This window comes from Prunus dulcis, chromosome 1 (genome assembly GCF_902201215.1).
Source record: "Prunus dulcis chromosome 1, ALMONDv2, whole genome shotgun sequence".
NCBI lineage: Eukaryota > Viridiplantae > Streptophyta > Magnoliopsida > Rosales > Rosaceae > Prunus > Prunus dulcis.
The window spans coordinates 12,964,440-12,985,299 of record NC_047650.1 but is presented as its reverse complement, the minus strand read 5'-3'; the positions used below and the strand labels follow the sequence as shown (position 1 = coordinate 12,985,299).

General features: G+C 38.7%; 2 protein-coding genes and 1 pseudogene across 2 annotated transcripts; all 3 read right to left on the bottom strand.

The window, feature by feature from the left end:
- Positions 1–2,144: 2,144 nt before the first annotated feature.
- On the bottom strand, positions 2,145–6,482 carry LOC117614252 (annotated as a pseudogene).
- A 671-nt stretch (positions 6,483–7,153) lies between these two features.
- On the bottom strand, positions 7,154–16,085 carry LOC117636065 (eEF1A lysine and N-terminal methyltransferase-like). Its single transcript, XM_034370506.1, has 15 exons — positions 15,977–16,085; positions 15,793–15,859; positions 15,518–15,699; positions 14,785–15,039; positions 13,827–13,910; positions 13,680–13,727; positions 13,511–13,575; positions 12,788–12,836; positions 12,073–12,328; positions 10,940–11,061; positions 9,869–9,949; positions 9,683–9,757; positions 8,678–8,886; positions 8,412–8,562; positions 7,154–7,811 (listed from the first exon to the last, which is right to left on the bottom strand). Exons 1-15 carry the CDS (start codon positions 16,022–16,024, stop codon positions 7,614–7,616), a joined length of 1,890 nt encoding a protein of 629 aa, XP_034226397.1. The 5' UTR covers positions 16,025–16,085; the 3' UTR covers positions 7,154–7,613.
- On the bottom strand, positions 16,084–16,593 carry LOC117614244 (eEF1A lysine and N-terminal methyltransferase-like). The gene has a single exon (XM_034342990.1). It carries the CDS (start codon positions 16,591–16,593, stop codon positions 16,105–16,107), a length of 489 nt encoding a protein of 162 aa, XP_034198881.1. The 3' UTR covers positions 16,084–16,104.
- Positions 16,594–20,860: the final 4,267 nt, after the last annotated feature.

The window sequence follows — 20,860 nt, the reverse complement described above, 5'->3', positions numbered from 1 at the left end:
TAAATTTTGAGTTTTATTTGTTCAATACATTCATTGATAATGTACATAACATCTATGAAAGTTTTACACCAAAATTATGTGTTTCAATGCCTATAACTGTCATTTTTGTTGATTTTTTTCCAATACCTAAAACGATAACGATATATCCCCAAAATATTCGTAAATTGGAGGCCCGATATTATCTGCACGGCCGATATTTTAATCCTTATTAGTAACTATCATGTGACATCTTTGTTTGTTACTTGTGTTATTAATTTTTGAAATTCTAATGGCCAAACAATGTTGCTTCTGGTAAACTTGATAATACATTTCACTTCAAAAATGATTGCACGATGGCTCTAGCTGAGAAGAGTTGGCTTCAGTAAAATGTCATGAGCCTGCGACAGGGATCTAAAAGTTTTGAAGAATTTTGAGAAATACCTCACGAATTGTGTTGTATATTCAATGCACATATGCATAGGGACAGATCCACATAGGAGCAAGGGTGGTCAAGTGACCCATTGCAACCTCTAGAATCTGCCATTGAAGGGGATAAAATTGACCTCCAAAGTGTTTGACGAAAGTCCCCAAAGAACTCCCAGCGCGCAGCCAACTAACCCTAAATCCCGCAGATCCTCCCAGGCGCGCGCAGCCAACCAACCCTAAATCCCCAAACCACAAGGTATATAGATTACCTTATTTCCATTCTCAGCATTGAAGTAAATGTCTTTGTCCTTTTACTTTCTTTTATTTTTATATTACTCCATTAAGTTTACAATGTAAATAAGGAAATACCCCATTTGAATTCAAATAAAAATACTAGAAAATCAAATTCCCGCCAAATCAAAATATGAAAAATCGGTTTAGTGAAAAATATGATTTAGGCTAAAAATGGTGGCTTATTAAGTCAATATATACTTCGTACTAAAATCTCATAAAATCAAGTTTTCTTATTTGATGTGTAAGGAATAAAAGTCACTAAAAATTATCTTCCGAAAATGATTATTCCGAAAAAACATTTTTCATATCATATTTTTGTATAACTTTTAAACCTCTTAGACGTTGAACCCTGCAAGGAAAATTTCTGGATCTGTCCTTGTCTAGACATTTCATATTGTATTCATTGAGTCATTTCACAAATTGAAGCAGTGGAAGCAGTACTAAATTTCAAATGATAAGCTGGGGAGCTTTCCAAGTCAGTGCTAGTTTTTAACAGTAAGGGTTGTAAGATTCTTGCTGAGGTGGGTCGGAGCAGTGCTTCTTTTGTGTTGAAAGGGCTGTGGAGCAACACCTATTGATTGTATCAAGAACTCGTCTTCAGTGATATACCCTTTATTGAGTAACTTGATAGCCTAAAATTGAAACTGTTTTAAGTCTAATAATTTCCTACTTGATATTATTGTTCTGCATATAATGTAATAAGTACAAAAGATTGGGGGAGGGAGGATTTACACAAATATTCACATGGTGCTTGGGGGTTTCAAACCTCTGTTCACATGAGTGGAGGTGGAATGGGCTTAACCAACTGAGCTATACCCAAAAGCACCCACTTTGTCATTCCTCACATATAAAAACCCAACTGGCGAATTTCATTACCACCCCAAATCCATTGAAGGCACTTATCTTTCTAAGAACATCCCTTACAGACTTTTAACTGTATGTATTAAGTGAAATCACCCGCTCAACTTACCTTCATCAGAGTGACAAAGCTCATCTCTGTCCAATTAAAACATACTACATCTAATTATTTCAAATACATTCAATCTAATGTGGCTTTTGTTTTTTAAGCAGTGTAGCATTGTTGTCAAATTCAAGTTGTTTCTTTCGAAGTTCTCTATCCAAATGGAGCCTAATTCTTCCCATTAAAAAAAAAATTCCACTCCATCCACTTCGCCTTAAAATCTCTAGTTGTTTCCTTCCATCGAAAAATCTCCAACCGCGTCATTAACCTTAACCATTCCAAGCACTTGGAAGCACCCTCACCAAGTTGCATTGTGGAAGGTCAGAGCAGAATCATTCTGCAACCATCTTGCTTTCTGTTTCGATGCATTGTTTAGGCTCTGCTTGGTTTCATTTTCAAAGTTACTTTCTGTTGTTTCCTTCCAAGTTATGATTCTGATTGAAGTTAACTTCCTTGTCACAAGGCATTATTCAAGGGTCCTTAACACTAATGTCGCACTGACAACGATCACATACAAAAAATTCCACATGATTAAACCTCACTCTCAAAGCAAAACAAAACATAACAAAGCAAATTTTAACACTCAAAATGATCACTTCAACTGCATAACCCATTAGACCTTGTTACCATAACAGATGAAGAACTAGTGTGGAAAGACCTCATAGCTCCGCTGTGGTACCTTTCTGATGATGGCCCTCATGAGATCAAAGTAGAGGGGCAGCTGTGCAAGAGCGAAAAAGGTGACCGGCAAGCAAGTTGCTGCATACAATGGATATGCCACATATCTCAGTTGATGTTTGAGGACAAAGATATGCCCTGTGCAGAATGAGACTAACATGGAAGCTATTGATGCGAAAAGTGATGTTAGACCCAGCAAAAGTTTCCGAGGCAAGTCCATTGAAAAATCTCTTTCTTCGTATCTAGAAGTGAGAATTGAAAGAAAGAAGACCAGGGAAGTTACTGAGAAGCAGAGAGCAGTCAGTGATGAGATGGTGAAGGCACCGAATGCTGACTCATCTTTAAGAATTGGTTCACCTGTATTCTCATTAAGTCCACCTGGTACAGTTGCTGATGTTGCGAATGCAACCGTTGCAATGAGAGCTGCAACCACAGAGCACGACTCCGAGGTTTTAGTTAGCCATTTGCTGCCTTCTTTTATAAGATTTTGGTGTGTATTTATGAAGATCTCCTTTGGGGTCTGGCCTTTTTGGTTGTAGCGAACAAAGAAACCATGTGGCATTGAGCTTTTGACAAACTGCGCATCCAGTCAACATAACAGTAACTCTTAGAAGATTATGTTCAAACACTTCAAAACCTTGATTTCAAAGTTTAACTCGAAAAGATAAATAAAAGGCCAGTAATGGTAAAGCCAGAGGTATGTAAGCTGAAGACTAACATGAAGAGTGCAGCTGAAACTGATATAGTGTGAGATCAACAATAGTTCATACCTTATACCACTTGATTTCCCATTGCATTTGCAATGCAGCACCTGGAATAAGCCAAGGCCGGTACTGTCCACATCTAGCAGCAAGATGTAAAGCGCTGTTACCTTGGTTGTCCAATTGACGCAACAAGCTTTCTTTTAGTATCTTTCTCTTCCGCAGGAGATTGTAAACATGGGGTTGCCTGTTCTCAACTGCTAACAGTACGACATTCTTGTTATCAGAGTCCACATCCTGGATGGCCACTGGGAACTTGTCTAGGATTGTTCTTACCATTTCTGTCACTCCCATCTTTGCTGCAATTAATAGTGGTGTCTGCTTTTTATCTGCTTCACAATTTCCGTTCTTCTTATCTCCCAACGGTTTGTTGCCCTTCCTCTCTTTACCGTTGTTGAGTCCAAGTTCATAATCATGTGCTGCAGGTTTTCAAAGCCATGTTTGAAGGTGAAAAACTTGTAAAAGATAACACAATATTTCATAGTTATTTTCATACTAATTACCCATCCCAGTTGCCTACAAGTAGGCTACTGTCCATCTCCAATTAAATTTCTGTTCTGTTTTTCAATACAGCACAAACATTTCGGTTAAAATAAATGACTTCAATGGTATTTAGGAATACCTGATTTCTTCCCTTTAACCTTCCCACTTTTGTTAATGTCAATGAAGCATGCAGTACACAGAAGATGAGTAACTACCAGGCCAAAATAAAAGAGAGGTGTAATTTGTTTACCTGGTTGATTCTGATCACTCTCTATCTGATACTTGTTTTGGTTTGAGGACGACAGATTTGTTTCAACATTTTTATTTCCACCTTTAGATGGTACATGATCAGCTGTTGAAGACGGGGCTTGGTCTAACAAGATAGGATTAGGAACATCACATTCTTCTTTATCTTTGTTTGGTTGATGGGGATTTTGTCCAGTATTTTGATACTTGTATAAAGAAGTATGCTGAACCAGTTCATTCATGACCTGATTAGCCCATATATGTCGCTCTTTCCTTTCTTGGATTTTCTTTATCTTCCAAATGCCTACATGTCATTCAACAAAAGAACATTAGGAGATGAGGCAACTGTCGTCCATGAGAATTAAATTTTTTCGCTTAGAAGGGTTCTTGGATGGGGAAGTGATGTGGTTTTAAACAGGTTTGCATGTCTAGCTAGATGATCGGGGCCATGAATTAAGTTTGGTACTGACCAATTCCCAGAACAATTAGCATGGCCTTCATCATAAGCTTGAAGAATAGAACTAGTGAGGCGTAATTGGGCGGATACGAATAATTTCTTCTCCCCTGTTCATGTGGTTGGTTTGTACCTGCAAAGAGGCAGAAAAAATAATGCTAAAGTCAAGTCTACTCAGAACAATTGAGATGCCTAAAATGTCATCAGAGGATGAAATAAAAAATTTGAACAGTAATCCCCTATATTCATAGGCACCTTTTGATTCCGACTTCTTCACTGACGAAGGTAATCCTGAAATGCCTCCAGCTGCAGTGGCTCCAATCAGAAATATATCACATTTGACTTGAGTTTTAAATCCAAACAAACAGGTCTTTTACATTTAGTAAATTTAATGTTAGTCTTTGTCATGAAGGTTATTTATCTCTCTTTTTTTTCTCCTTTTTTTTTTGACTTCTTTTAGTTGTAGGGAATTTTACCATCAGTTGATCTTGAACTCTTTGCATCTGATACTTCTTTTGATTGTAATCTCATTGCAGAAGAGGATGCTTCTGGACTGGCCTCTGCAATAGTTGGACTATTTAATCAACTGAATCTTTAACTTATCATCTTCAAACTTCAACTATAATGTGCAAACTGTTCAACTTCATTATCAGGTTGGTTTTTCTTTCTTTCATGTTAAAAATTAATTTACTTATTTTTTTATAGGGAACGTCGCTAAGGCAAGACTCAGTGATTAATTTATCACCTGCAGAAAAAATTGTGTCTTCCACAAGGGAATCTGATAAGTGATATTTCAACTAAATATTTCCCATAACAGATTATGAGGATTACTTATCACTGAGCTGCTCCGTTGTTGGGGATTCTCTTCATCATCAGCAGCATTTTTGCCATTTTTATTTCCTCCATTAGCTCGAAGGAGTGAGCAAAGCATCCAATTCTGGTTTCCCCGTGTGTTTGCTGGAAATCAAGAAACTAAATTAGACTTGTGGTACAAAGATTTGGGGACATATAAATTTCACAAGATTCACTTACTTAACACTTGAAAGAAACTCCTCAGAACTCCAGCGAAGTTCATGCATGTTTCATAGTTTTCTGGATATTTAGAATTGTTTCGTGCTCCTTCGTTGTGCAGAGAAGCTTCGTATTTATATGATTCCTCTTTGAGCTCTTCAACAATCAAACCTGACAAAACAAAATTGAGAAGTTTCATAGTTAAATCCGAGAAATATGATGAACAAAAAAGACGGAGTAATTTCTTCTTATAATACCTAGTAAAAATGCAACATATAAATATGATGGCTACACTTTTATGTGTTCTTTAGTTATTTGTGAACATGAAACTGCAAATGCATATGTTGAATCATCAGTTGAACATGTAGACATTTGAATTGAGTATAAAATCAAATTGGTGAGGTAGAAATTCTTACACTGGTATATAATATGACCAATCAGTCCAAGGCGACTACTGCTTTTGAATGCACTAGGCTTACTGGCCAGAATATGCAGGGGAGAGAAACCATTTTCATTCATAGAGTTAACAAGTTCCGGGTACAACCGAATAATCTGAAATGCCAAACCTAACCAAAATAAAAGTAAGGAATTAAAACTGGCATTATTTTCATTAATCTAAAATTAAGTACTAATTACGTGGGGAAATTAAAACCAAAAAAAAAGAAAAAGAAGAAGAAGATAGATAGCCTGCACTTACTGAAGTATTCACCAGAGATAGCAGCATGGAGAATGGTATCACCATTATTGTCTCTAAAGGAATGGTATTTTTCTTGGCAGTGAGAGTGAAGGCAAAGGAAAGCCTTATTGTGGCCATTAAGAGCTGCCAAGAAGAGAGGGGGGTCTCACCGTCGATGTTGCGAAGGGAGACAAGGCTGCGATCTTTGGTAACCATGCTTTGACACACTTGGACATAGCCAAGCCTAGCAGCTAGATGGAGAGCTGTGTTGCCTTTCTCATTTCCTATTTTCAATATGTTTAAGGCATTTTCTCCATTGGCAATGATGTTCAACAAGTCCAGTGCGGTTTCTGTTTGGCCATCTGCAATTGCTATGTGTAGAGCAGTCTCTTTTGATTTGGTTATGTTGGCCTCTCGAGCCTTGGAACAATTTCTGTAGGTTTCCACCACCTTTCCCCACTGGCCTTTCATGGCATTTTCGAACAAGCTATCTACTTCCTCATATGAAGCCATGGTTGGCCTGTGTCTCTTCTCTAGTTAGGCAGCATATATATACTGCTATATATAAAATGTAACCAAAAAAAAAAAAAAAAAAAGGATAAATACCAAATCAAAATTTGCTTAAGATACTTCTTTCGTCTTCAATTCTTTGCCCTTTATTTACTTTGTCACTAGAAAGGAATAGTCAAAGGAAATACAAGAAAGCTTCACAATCTTGGAAAATGTAGCGGATCAAGCACTGTACTGGATTACCGTTCCATCGCCATTCTGGTTAATTTAACCTATTTTTCTTCTCCCTCAAGTCATTCTTTTGTCCTATCAAATCCTCGGAGAACAAAACATGTTGACGCTGGCACCGACAAAACACACTTCTTTATTTTTCTTAATTATACTTTAACTGCATGCTTTAAAATTAAACTGGGTAAAAAACACAAGTTTTTCACGATAACAACTAGCTGTCAAAGTATGTCTCAAACTTCTAGCTAGCTATTGCAAGTTGGTTTTCTAATTTCAAAAGAATAGTTTATTAATGGGAAAGTGCCAATTTAGTTATTCCTTGTCCATCACCTAAGAATCACTTTAGAATTTTGTATATTGGTATTAGTCAGTTAAGAAATTGAAGTTCTTTCACAATATGGAAATTGATTGTGCCTAAGAGGGGCATAACAAAAAGTGCACGGGTATGAGAAGAGAACAAAGTTTGTATGTAAAGAAACTTGAGACCACAAGAATGAAGACTCTTTCTCCGAATCTGTTTTAGGACTCATTAAAACTAATCCTACATGTTACAAATCGAGTAGTTCGAGATAAGTATAGGGCAGATTTCATTGAACCAGTCGTGTCTTTATAACCAGATTGTCTACATAGGTTTGCAACTTTCATACAGGCATACACGCCCTTCTCGGTAAGATCTTGAGGGCAAAGTAACCCAAACAAGCATTCAAATAGCTGAAGAAGAGAAACTATCCACAGATCCAGAGGGCATTCTAGCAAATATGCACTTGAGCACCTTTCTGAAAAGCGGTTGTCTTGCATGTGCCCATCACTTGTATGATTGTATCTGAGAAGGCCTGCTCTCACAGATAAATAGGGCATTACCTCTCAAAAAAGTTTTCAAAGGGACACTACTTCAATCAACCGGAATCACTTCAATTGTCTCAACTTCTTTGTCGTATTTATAATGCTTTGGCTTATCTCTGGGTGTTCCAATTTTAACAGTTTCTCAAGTTGAAGAGCGGCTTCAGGGAAGCTATCCTCCTTGATACAAGAAGCTGAACAGAGACCAAAAATAACTTCATTGACGTCTTCTTCAAGCTGTAGGCAGGAAAGATGGCTAAACACCTGAAGAGAGATTAAATTGCAAATCAGAACTACTGCCATATGATTTTCCATACGGGTGTGCAAGAGTACCAAGCACAATACTATGCAAACAATCTAACAGGACAGAAGGAAAAACAAAATTTACTAACAGAGCATTCCAACCAAATTTTTTTAGCAGAGGACATATGAGAATATTACATGTCTTCACACGCTGCATTAACTTGTCACACTCTAGTAGACAATTCTAAACTGATAATTGTTAAAGCAAAGTCTCGATTTTATTTTCAAATTGTATGCACATGTGTGAGTACAAGTGCTTTTATATATTGCTGCAATTGTGTGAATGGACTTGCCAGTATGGTATTTGAATTCCAGTCACTGAAAGGTAAACAAAGTGCGCCTTAGCAGCATATGACTAATGACCCAAAAAAAACCTACTAAGACTAACAACAGCACCCATCCTTTTGACCACCATCCTAATCCCACATACTGCACATTTTTCATTCAAGTGACTGTAAAAAGGAGATTTAAAGCATAGATGCTGTTAGACAAATATCCTGGAGATAACATATAACAGAATTTATATATGAACAATAATGAACATTAATTTCCTATTCTCACCACTTTCATCCTTGAAATAACACTGTCTTTAATGGCTTGTGACCGTGACACCAAATTAATAATAAATAGACCTTTCTCAGAAAGTGCATCCTTTACAGTCTGAAGAAATGTCTCCTGCACAAAATCTGCTGCAGGACAGGTCATCCCAGAGCTGTGCACAAAAATAAACAAATAACTTATTAGAATATGAGGGCCCAGTCTTTAAAATCCGTATTACTTCTTATATTGATCAATATACTTGTAAACTAGGTGCAGTCTGCATTCACCTTGAGTCTGCAGAATCCACATCAATAATAACTATGTCAACCTTCGAAGGCACCTTGCCTTCAACATGTGATTCTAAGCAGCTCCCACTGGAAGAAGGGGGCTCTGTGTTGCAGCAAGCACCTTCCTTCTCTTGAACTGCAGAAATTTCATCAGCTGCAGCAGAATTTGCAACATTTCTAACAAACTGAATACCATCAGCAATGTGCACCTGATACACCAAAACAAATCTAAAATGTGATAAATATTGAATACATTACAACTTCAGGATGAGAAGGATCTCAAGGTAAGTACAATCTCATTTATAGCTTATGTTTATATCCAGGAGCTTTGTTTACATCTGAGTTCCTTTTCAACGTGCACTCCAAAACAAACAAACAGAAACCACTAAATTCAGCCTCTGTTTTCATGACCAACGAAGGAAAGTAAACCATTCTAGTAAATTATCAGATCAAAACTTTATAAAGTTATCCTTCAACCTAACAAAGACGGGAAAGTAAAGTATCATTTTTCGCAATGCCATTGTAGCCCCTAATTTAAAGGTGGCATCTTAGGGCTACAGAGTGAGAAGATATTTGCATATAACTAGAAAATGCAAGTGGAAGAAATAAAGGGTTTGGTATATGAGGTTAACATGAAAATTGCAAAGCCAACTAGTAGACTAAAGCACATTAACCAGACAGAGACAAGGGACAAAGGGAAAATCATACCACATCAATAGATACTGACACATAAGAACAGAGTATACTAAGACACTTTGTGCTTATTTACTCAAGTTTTTTGGCAACTTGGAACACAGAGTTGCATGTATTCTTTTTCTTAAGAGATTATAATTGTAGCCAAAGAACCATACTCAACTCCACTCAGCCCTACTGCAATCAAAGGGATAAATTACATTTCTAGCTAGAGGTGCCACTAGTTTGCTATGTAGGAATGAAGAACTTGGAATTTCTGTTTACATAATTTTATGGTATGAAAAGAAGCAAACATGAAGTATAGTGAACTACCTGCAAGCGATCATCTTCAACAAAACTGAAGTATTCTTTTGCAAGTTTGAGGACTACAGGATCCAACTCCACCACCTGTAAATAGAATGATTAAGTACCACATTCCACTAAATGATTTTATTAAGGAAACTCATCTTCTTTTATTTCTTTTCTTTTTTCTGGGAGATGGCTTAAGCCTAAAATTACCTCAGTGTGCATAAAGGGCATACATCTATGAAGGAACATAGGGAGTAAACCTGCTCCAAGACCAATTACAACTGCTTTGACCTGAGAAAGCATTAGTAGTGTGAAAAAAAAGAACCATCAATGTCACAAAAGGAATGACAAGAAAATTCAAATATTTTTACATTAGTGCAGACAAATGAATATGCAGCCATTAATAGATGAACAGGGAAATTGGACAGCTGAGCTTAGACAGGTCAATTTTTCCCACATAAAAAGTTCCCCTCATAAATAAAGCCCAACACCGTATATAAACATTTTTACAGTCAGAACATGATTGATATTTTTTATTCAGGCCAACTACAAACACAATAAGAAGAAGAAGAAGAAGAAAAAGAAATCTCCTAAACAGATTAGACAAGAATTCTGAAAGAGAAGCAAAAGATCTAACTGCCCCACATAAACATCACTTCTTCCTAATTGTAAAAAAAAAAAAAATATTACAGGGTCCAAATAGAAGCCAAAACTGCACAATTGCAAATGGGTAACCTCTTGTTCTAACACCTAGGAAGACCTCACACAACAAGAAATAGCACTTTCTTGGAGCAACCCACTCCACATAAAAAAACAAGAAATTGTCTACTCACAAATGAGATGAACAGTGTGCGCACCAACTAGGAGAAAAGGAATATAGGACCTCCTTTTGATTCATTTTACCACAAGCCACCAGTGAGAATTTGAACTTAAATAGGTACAACAATCCTAAAAATAATATTATAAGAAACAAAAACAGGATCATGTGGCATGACTAGACTAACTCTTTTGGCAGACCGCATGGAACATACAGAACTATTCGTAATCCGAGACAACAAACTAGCGAACTCTATGAGTTCCCCCCTATTATTTAGATTTCTTCTAAATGTTTAATTCTTAGAAGTAAGAAAGAGCTAAGGAGGAAACTACAACTGAAACTAAAAGTTTAGTTCTTGTTTCATTTTATCCAAATTTGAAGCATAAGCTACTAGAAGCTGATCCATTCCTTTTACCACCAAGAAAGGCCTTGGCCGAATGCTAGTCAGAATTTATAGTGCTTACCAATTTTTGAGTTGACGCCATGCTTTCCAAATTAGATGAAATCAACATTAACCCAGAAAGAATCCCTGTATGATAAGAACTAGCCAAATACCCATGATATACCTTCAGCTGGTGGCTTGTTTCTATAAAATAAAAAATAACACAAAAAATAAGAATCAACACGATAACACAAAGAATCAACTTAACCCAAATTTGAAACAATGATATTCTTCTACCACACTGATGGAACATGATAAACAGTTACAAATCTACAGCGAAGTAAACAATAAAAATAGAAAATAGAAAATTACAAGTATATCAGGACACTGTTTAGCACTAAAATGTTCATTTAAGAATTTGTATTTGGTTTTCACAAGACCTTAAATTGTGACCATAAGTGCAAAGTATTACTGTTGGGAGTGTTTAAGTTATGCCATCATAAATTCTTTTCATTCGGACCGTGACAGCATCCACCTCATGCGAGAAGCCAAAATCTGTACTGCTACACATAAAGATACATTTACTACTCAATATCAAGCACACCAGTACACCAGGTTCAATGAAAATTTAAAGGTTCTCGAAATGCACGTATATTCACTGTGCTATATTAGTTTGAACTTTTAGTATGAACTGAAAAGGAAAATTCCAGAAGCATTTTTCAGAAGAGTTTGTTTACACTGCATAAGTTTGATTACATCAAAGATTTAAAATATGAACACGCGGGTATTTGTGAAGGGAATTGCCTTACCACCCACTTCTCGGACTAGCCAATTTTTGCATAAATGGGATATGAGAAAAACTATTTCTTATCTTTTGAAATTTGCTTTCGCACCCAACAGTACTTTATTTCATTATACTCATGATCGCAATAAGTACTTTTTACATATATAGTTTTACCATTGTATGCATAATGGTAACAGCCTCAAATTGTCAACTGCAAGTCCACGGGCTCAAATCTCAAGAGCTACAAATTTATTTTAACAGAAATTGAAAAAAAATTTAGAGAAGGTGGAGATGTTTTGATCTACAGAGATTTTCACGTTCTGTCAATAGACAACTAACAAGACACTAAAATTATATCATGCATGGAAAAAAACTATCGAGAAGGAAAGAAACACAATTTAAACTATAATGGCAAAGACAGAGATCAATACCACCACTTCTTCTATGGATTCCTCTTCTTTTAGATTTAGAAGATGAGTTTGTCTTTTTCCTCTCAGTCTCACCAACTTTATTGTTGGAGCCTTCCTCAGACAGAAGAGCTTCAGACTGAACCAGACCCTCACTTCTTTGGAAAACAAGGCGACGAAATGTCAAATCTCTGGATGGTAGAATGCGACTGATATCACCATCAACATTTTCATAAATCACATCCTCAACTATAACTGGTCCAGTTATTGTAGATGTGACCTGCATATGCATGCAAGAGAGGACAATAAAAATGCAGAGCATGTTTTCATTTACTTCAGAGTCCAAAGCTACAACATATACATGAATAGCTAGCTTGCTATCTGGGCAACAGTCACCACCACTAAGCCTAAAGGTACTTTACAAATGACCTTGTTAGGTGTAGGTTATTGATGAGCTCGTGAAATGATTAAATGCTAATAATAACTACTGAAAATATGTCAAATTCTGATAACCTTTGCTTAGATATTAAATTTAGAAACACTTCAAATGGTATCCACATATCATTTATTCATTCCATTTGCATTGCGAAAAGACGTAAAAGAAATGGAATTTTCTTAATAATTTCCACGACCTCTTTCCAATTGTAAACAAGTAAAATCAATGTCCTAATAGTTCATACAAAGTACTCATACGCACAATGAAAATGCTATAACATTTAAAAAGGAAAAGAAAAAGAACCTGGTGAACAATGTTTCTTTGCTTGATCCCATCACTTGCCATCATGAACCTGCAAAAGCAACCAGCCAATATAAACGTATAAGATAAATGCTTTGAGCCATACAGAGTAATTAAAAAAGCGTCATGGAATAAAAAATATATTTTCTTAAACTTTTGTATTGCAATACCACAAGAGGGCATTGAAAACATAAAAGAAATTAGTTATATTAACTTAAAAGTTGTATCAGACAAGCGACTGTCAACACTACTGGTAGACATTGAGTTCATACAGGCTTGACCAATTGTCTTCTTAGTTTTGTGCCTAAACAAAATATTCAAAACATAATTATGGCATGGGGCTAATAATGATCTTGTATAAGCATGGTACACTACGATAAAGTCAATGAGCCAAATAAGTTGCATATTAATTTGCAAATTTTAAGCATTGCAGTTTAGAGCCAAAAACTTAAGTACTTATGCAGTTGAAACCCATGTATATAAATAATAATCTAAGAAATTGTCCAACTGGAAATGAGTTTTGTATCATTGATTCTTGGAAAACATCAAGGAACCAAGAAAGTTCCATAACGTGCTTCAAAGTATAGTATTAGCACCCTTAGACTTTTGCCTTACGCCCATTGCTTCAAAAACTAATTTGGAGGGTATTGATTGATAGACATGCAGAGGACAAAATCACAACAGGATGTGCTGGAGTACAAAACAAAAAGTGATGCAAGTACATACGGAATCTGAGCACCACTGTCATCTTTCCCAGGTGCCAATTGTTTAACCAAGGGGGATAAATCCTTCTGAAGAGAAGACCAAGAAAAGATAGTAAATAACCAAAATTAATAGGGTTAAATTGTCATAACTGAGAATGTCTCATAAAATGATTAGGACAAAGAAACATTACCTGAAAATCATCCATGCTGGCACTAACATGGCTGGCATCTAATAATACCTTAATTTAGCACATACGATTTCATTTAGGATACCAATAAAAAGAATAACCCCTGAAAATAAGGATCACAGAGATCTTAAGATTGTAATTGAAAGGTACCATTACTAGACGAGCTGCCTTCGAGCTTTCTACTACCATCCATTGTCCTTCTTCTGAGGAGAAGAGCCATTCATGAGCCCGAGTCTGAAATCAAAAATTTATTTACTTATTATAACAAGAACTAATGCACAAGTTAGGAATACAGAGAAAATAGTTGATGACAGATGCATCAGGAAAAATACAATCATAAAATGTTATGATTTTCTCATACATTTGAGCCCTCCATGCATATAAATAAAAAACCAAGGGAGCAGAAGAAATAAAGTAAGAAAATAATAATAATTTGGTTTGTTGACGGCTTCTCTTTTTTCTTTTTTCTTTTTTCTTTTTTTTTTTTTTTTTTTTTTCACTTTCTTCCATAAGACAACCATGTCACCTATAAGTAAAAGCGTGTTTCAACCGTAGCGCTACACATTTGCCCAAAATATGGTGAAACTCCATATAGAACTCCCAATGTACAAACAACCATATATGCACATAGTGTAATATCCTACAATATTTAGAGAGAGAGAGAGAGAGAGAGAGAGAGAGAGAGAGAGAGAAGGAAAGATAGATAGATGTTTCCATGGAGGATATTGCTGATGTTGGCAAGATAATAGATCAAACTAGGTTGAACCTGATGTTGAATGGCAAGATGCTACAGCCAATTGAAAGCACGATGCATTTCCAGAATAAGAAGCATACAACTGTAAGCATTAGTATCAACTATGGTTTTATGAGATGAACCAATTTCATAAAAGTCAGCCAATTTCTTTTCTTCTTTTCTTTGGTAGGATATAATTTGACCAGTTATAAGAAATGCTTCAATTTTTTCAATTTCAATCAACATGGATGCAGAAGAGAGCCAAAACATAGTCAAAATAACTCTACTTTGGATCAAAATTTCCATTAGCTTTATGTGTGTGCACACTTACGTTACCATGCAGTGCATTGACCAGAGAAGTTCACTAAGACAAACCTTAGGCACAATAAAAACCCCACAATGATATGCAAATGGACCAGATGATTCCTGGGCATCAAGAACTACAGCTCTGTAACTGAAACGGGAATCACCACCCAAAGTAAGCTGAAAACGATGACCAGGGCAAAGCTTAGTCAAATCCCCTCTGGCTCCAAGTTGCAATTCTTCAAGAGAGTATAATACATCTGAACCAGTGGAGTAATCTCTACGAATTTGATTCTCCTTTTCAACAGCTTCAAGAAGTCCACAAGCCTAAATCCACAACCAGTAGCTTCAGTCAATCTTTTGAGAAACTAGTTTCCCAAGGTCTACATAACCGAGCTTATATCATACAAGAAAGGTTGTAAAAAGTATGCACTAATAATATTGCAGAGACACAAACCAGCAGCCTACTACTACTAACACCGATAGAGTCCACAACCTAACCACATGCATAGCGCAGTAGGTGTGGGGTTTTATCACAAAAGACTTCAGTGTTCTTAGTAATGGAACCACTCAAATATATATTGCACATTATTTTTTCAATTTCCCTATGTGGTTTTTTTACATTCTTCAACATGCACTTCCTACTTCCCATTTGGCTGAAAGGCTAAACACTAAACACTATTCTTCCACAACTAGTTATTCAATTGTAACCTTTTATTGTGTAAGAACTCTAAGTAAATAAAAAATATTATTGCTGAAAGAAGGCATTTTGCTTCAACAAAGACATGTACTCCAGATATCTCACCTGACTTCCCTTTAAAGCAAGGGAAGAATCATTGAAAGATGAAGTGATCTCCTGCAACACACTGGAAACCTGTTTCTCAGCAATCACCATAAATGCTTGAAGGCTTGGCTTACTAGACGGTTTCTGAGGTATGGCATGAATACCCATTTTCCACCCAAACCGAAACTTAGAGAAAATCAAAGCTGGAATTACAATAACCAAGATAATCAAGAGTTAATATTTTTCTTAAATGGAACTAAAGCTGAACAGCAAGCAATAGCAAGTAAAAACAGTACCAAGAACATGTGACTCTGCCAATGTAAGGCAAATAAATTTTCCCCCAGACTTCAAAACTCTTCTCACCTGAAAAATTCAAATACAATTCCACTGAACAAACAATTCCCACATCCCATTACCACCGAAACATAATTATTCACAACATGTTTTTTGAAGCAAAAAATAAATAAAAAATAAGGACACCTCTGATAAATACTGAGTCCCAAGCTTAGGGCCAAGCTCTGGCTCCATCAAAGCATCCAATCCACCTTTATCAACAACAACATCAAATGCCTCGTCCTCAAACCGTAAATTTCGTAAACACAAGAAATTTACAGTTTGAGGACGAGGCAGTCGGAAATGGCGGTCATGTCCATGACGCGCCAGCGCATATCGGGCCTATGGCGAACATTGCGGCGGAGGCAGTCGGAAATGGCGACCTTGGAGAAGTCAATGTTGGTGATGGAATTGAAACCGGCGTCGTATAGGTGCTCGGAGAGGCGGGAGCTGCCGCAGCCGGGAACGAGAATTTGGGGTTGCGGAGGGAGGTGGGAGAGCAAAGGGTTTCTGAGCTCAGACCACTCGGCGTACCACTCGAAGGCGTCGTCGGTGCCTCGGATGGTGAAGAACTTGTCCCAATTCTCTTTGCTTGTAAAGTCTCCTAGGGTTCCCAGTAACTCTGCGAGCTGCTCCTCCTTCTTCCCTATTTTGTGGCTTCTCTGCAAGTGTGTTGTCAATGCCGGGATTATTTGGGGTTTGGCTTTGTCTTTCAGTGAATGATGCAGTAAAATGGAGTACAAAAATGTATAAGGAACGCACATAATACGTTCTAAAATACGTACATGTATTTGTCAATTTTCTTTTTTAAAAAATTGTATTACCGTCAAGGACAAAATACAGATATCTTATCCAAATTAAATTAAAATTCTCCCTATTTTTCTTTTATGAAGCCCACAAAACCTCGAAGTGAATCATGTACATTGCTTTTCGTTTTATACGAGCTCACATTGTTTTTCGTCCATACAAGCGATATTTTGAGCTACAAGCTCTTTGTCGCATGCATCTTTCTTATTTTTTAAAAAAATAAAAAAATTAAAAGTTATTCATTTTAATTATGTTATTTGCATTTTTTTCAATAATATTGATAAAATATGTGAATAATACATGTATTTGTCACAAAATATTCTTTAAAAAATATATAATATTCGTGAAAAATATGTACATACATGGATAATATTCGAATCCAAAAATATTTATTTTTCTTATTTTTTTGAAGTATATGTGAGGTAATAGTATTTTTCAAAGATACATATTGTTTATGCTCAAAATGGCCCGGCCAATGTTGAGTCGAATTTAGTGATGAGATATGTGGAGTCTTCAGCAAGGAAGAGGGCTAAGGCCCTTGGTGAAATAGGCTGTGGGAGACCTGCAGAAGACAAAATGGTAGAAGCAATCGTTAAGCTTCGAACACCGGTGTGGTGCCAGCCGAAGGCTCTCCGGTGCCTAAGTCAGTTACAAGAGGTAACTTTGGCAAAGTAACAGTAAAAGTGAGAAAGTAGTTATCCTTTTTACTTGGGTACTGTTCCCTATTTATAGGGAGGTGAAAGTAAGAAGTTTGCACAAAGTTTCAATGTGGGACTTTGTGCAAGTCGTCGTGGTGACGACACGTGTCCTGGAGATTAGGTTTGGCAGTTGGGAGCTTCGGCAGGTGTCTGGCGCCTCGGAAGTGTGTCTTCCTTCGGCAGGGAAGAAGGCGTGGCTGCCTTGGTGCTAGTCGCTTTGATGCTGGGTCTGCTCGGTTCACTATGGTGTAAACAGTAGTCCCCCAAGTTCGCGGTCGAGAAGTAACTTATGGGTTGGGAACTTGTTAGTTTCTGTGTAATCGTGACCGAGCATTCCAGCTTCATTAGGAGCCGTAGGGCACTCCCTAGTCCCCCAAGTTGGTAAGCTAGGAGTTACGTCAACACATGGAATGTGTGATACAAGCTGTGTGAGCCTCAAGAACTGTTGGTAGCTGGGTACCTGGGCATTCTGTAGGTAGGCTGGGAGGTGGGTCCGTGGTTTTTAGGGGCTAAGCCTTGGCAAGGGAAGGATTGGGTGAGTGAGTCCTCACCTTCCATGGTCCTTGCCGTTCGGCAAGGTCCTAGCCCTTTTTTTTTTTTTTGGGGGAAGCTCGGGAGCTAGACCTTCGGCAGGCTGAGGCTTTTGAAAATTTGGGGGCTCTCTTCTCATTCCATGGTCCTTGCCCCAAATTTTTTTTTTTTTGGGAAGCTCGGGAGCTAGACCTTCGACAGGCTGAGGCTTTGGAACAAGATGGACTTGGGCTACGGATTGAGCTTCGGCAATGCGAAAGGACTGACCCTTTTCTGCTGGGCCCTTTCAGAGTGGGCTGGGCCATGACACGGACCGCACAGTAGCCTAGGGTTTGAGAGTGAGAAGGGTCCGCCCCTTTTGCCTGTAGCTTCGGTTCGAGCTGCTTGTTCAGAGCTGGTCTGTTAGTAGGAGGCCTTCAGTTCGGCAAGGCTTGGGGCTGGTGTTTTTGGAGACAAGAGGTGTGCGCATAGGACTAGGCCTTTGGTCAAAGAGTGAGAAATTTTGGTATGTGCTTGGAGCCAGGCCTATTGGGAGGAATGGCTTACAAAAGGAGCGAGCATATGTTAGCCGTTAAACAGCCCTTGCCGTTCGGCAAGGATGATTTTGGGGAGAAAAAAAATTGCCGCAAGGCAAGGGGCTGGGCGATTGGGGTTGGACCATTGGGGCTGGGCCCTTGGTGTGTTGTGAATAGCTAGGGTTTTGGAAGTGTACTTCTCTTATAAGCCTTTCTGTTCGGCAAGGATGCATTGAGAAGATTTGGAGCTTCTTGTGGTGGCTTCGCACAGACCTTCGGCAGGTGTCCTTGCGAGAGGACCATGAGGTTACACGGGTGCAGCAAATTTGATCGGTAGGAGTTGAGACCGTTTGACAAGGATCTGGGTCCTTGGTTCGTGCGACGAGTTGGGGCTGGGTCTTTGGTGTCGTGCCCCAATTTGTGTGTTTTTTTTTTTTTTTTGAGGCCTCTTGTGTCTTCAGCAAGTTGTGGTCTAGGCAGTTTTCAGAAGGGTCATTTAGTGACAAATTTCGGGGAGCTCCCAGATCTTCTTCACGGTTCTTACCATTCGGCAAGAGGACTGAGTTCGTGAGAGGATCGTGTAGTCTCATGGGTGTGGCAGAGTGTCTTGCTTGAGCTTCGAAAGGAGTTTTGTTGGAGGGCCTCGCAGCTTCTGCAAAACCCTTGTCGTTCGGCAAGGGAGCCGGGCCGGGGTTGGAGCTTAGTGGTTTCGGCAAAGGGTGAAAGCTGGTGGAGCTGGGTTCGCAAGGGCCTAGGCCTACAATTCGGGTGCTCTTTGGAGCTAGTCTGGCTTCGGTAAGGAGGACTTGGATCGGTTTTGGTTTTGTGGGTTCGCAAGTCCCTTGGGTGTGACTTTCGGCAAAAGGGCTAGGTTGAAGGCTGGGCTTCACGAGTTGGCAGCGTATAGCATTGGGCACGATCTGCGTGAGCGCTTCTGCATCCTCTTCATAGCCCTTGCTGTTCGGCAAGGGTGGCTGGAGCTGGTTTTAAGCCCACGTGGGTTTGGAGCTGGGCTATCAACCACTCTGCAGGTGAGCTTGGGCAAGGGTACCAGGTGTCTTTGCAAGCGCTCCAGTTTTGGATATAGGGATTGTGGTTTAGCAAGGTATGAAACTCGGTGATACTTCCTATTTTTCTCTCATGGGACTTGCCGTTCGGCAAGGCCATCCGGAATGCATTGTGACATGGTTTCCTTGGCAGTTTTGGCGTGAACCTGGAGCTGAGGAACTCAAGAGTGGAGCTGGCCATTATATTGAAGTTGGGCTCGGGGCTATGAGCTGGAATTAAGGTGAGTGTTTTTAGAAGTCGTCAACAGCTTCTGCATGGGTTTTGCCGTTTGGCAAGGCCCGTAGAAATTCTCTTATGTGCTGCGGTTTTGGGGCTGAGCTGGAATAGTTGTTTTGTGGACTTGAGTTTGTAACTGTTGCGAACTTTATGGCAGCTAGGAACTAAGGTGCAGGATCGGGCTTTGTAGCCGGGCCGTTTTGGGATCCTTGAGCTTTTGCCGTTTGGGCTAGAGGGGGAGCCTTAAGGAATCCGTGCGCGCGGTCTTTATAGCTGGGTCATTGAAATTCCATCTTAGCTTTTGGTGAGTTCTGTGAGGCCCCTTTTATTGTTTCTCCATGGTGACTGCCGTTCGGCAAGCCTAGTGTGCTATAGAATGTGGATTGGGCCATTATAGCTAGGCCACGGGTCGTGCCGTTCGGCAAGGCAGATTAGAAATCTCTCCTCCATTTTTTTGTTGTTGTTGGATTTTGAATTTGGAATTGTAAATGAGATATTTGCATTAGATAGCTGTTAGTAGGGGCGCATTGGCTAGCCCACGAGAGAGAGGCTGTGGGGCTGTTCGAGGTTGAGAGGAAAGAAAGCAGTTGGAGGTGAAGGAACTCCACTCTCATCTAAGCAAGCGCCTCCGCAGGCACTCTTGCAATAGGAGAATATGCTTTTCTGGAAAAACAATTGTTTGGAAAGTGAGAAGGAGAGGGGGATAGAAGGAGATTTCCGGCGAAATTTGGTGGTGGTACTTGTGGCCAAGGTGATTTCCGGCAACTCCTTCGTGGTGGTGCAAACAAGGTTAGACCCCAGTTTCCTTGAACTTGTTGAATTGAAATGTCTTTCTTTGTATGAACATGCTGAAGGCTAGGAAGAACACTTTGAATATGAGCATGAATATGATGAACACATTGAGCATTGGTATGAACACGTTGAGCATTGGTATGAACATGTAGATTTGCCAAATTTTTGTGTTGTTGTGTTTCGATCCTCCTTGCATGTGCATTAGTTCCTTTTTCTTGTTTTTGCATATTGTAGATGTCTGAAAGTTCTGATAGAGAAAGTCCTGACCCCCTGCCTTTGGTGGGGATGACATTGAGAGTGAAGAGCCCAGCCAATATGTTTGTTCTGAAGAGGAGAGTTCAGAGACAAAGGGTATGGTAGAAGGTATTATATAAAGTAGGATGATAGGGCATGAGGGTAGAAGG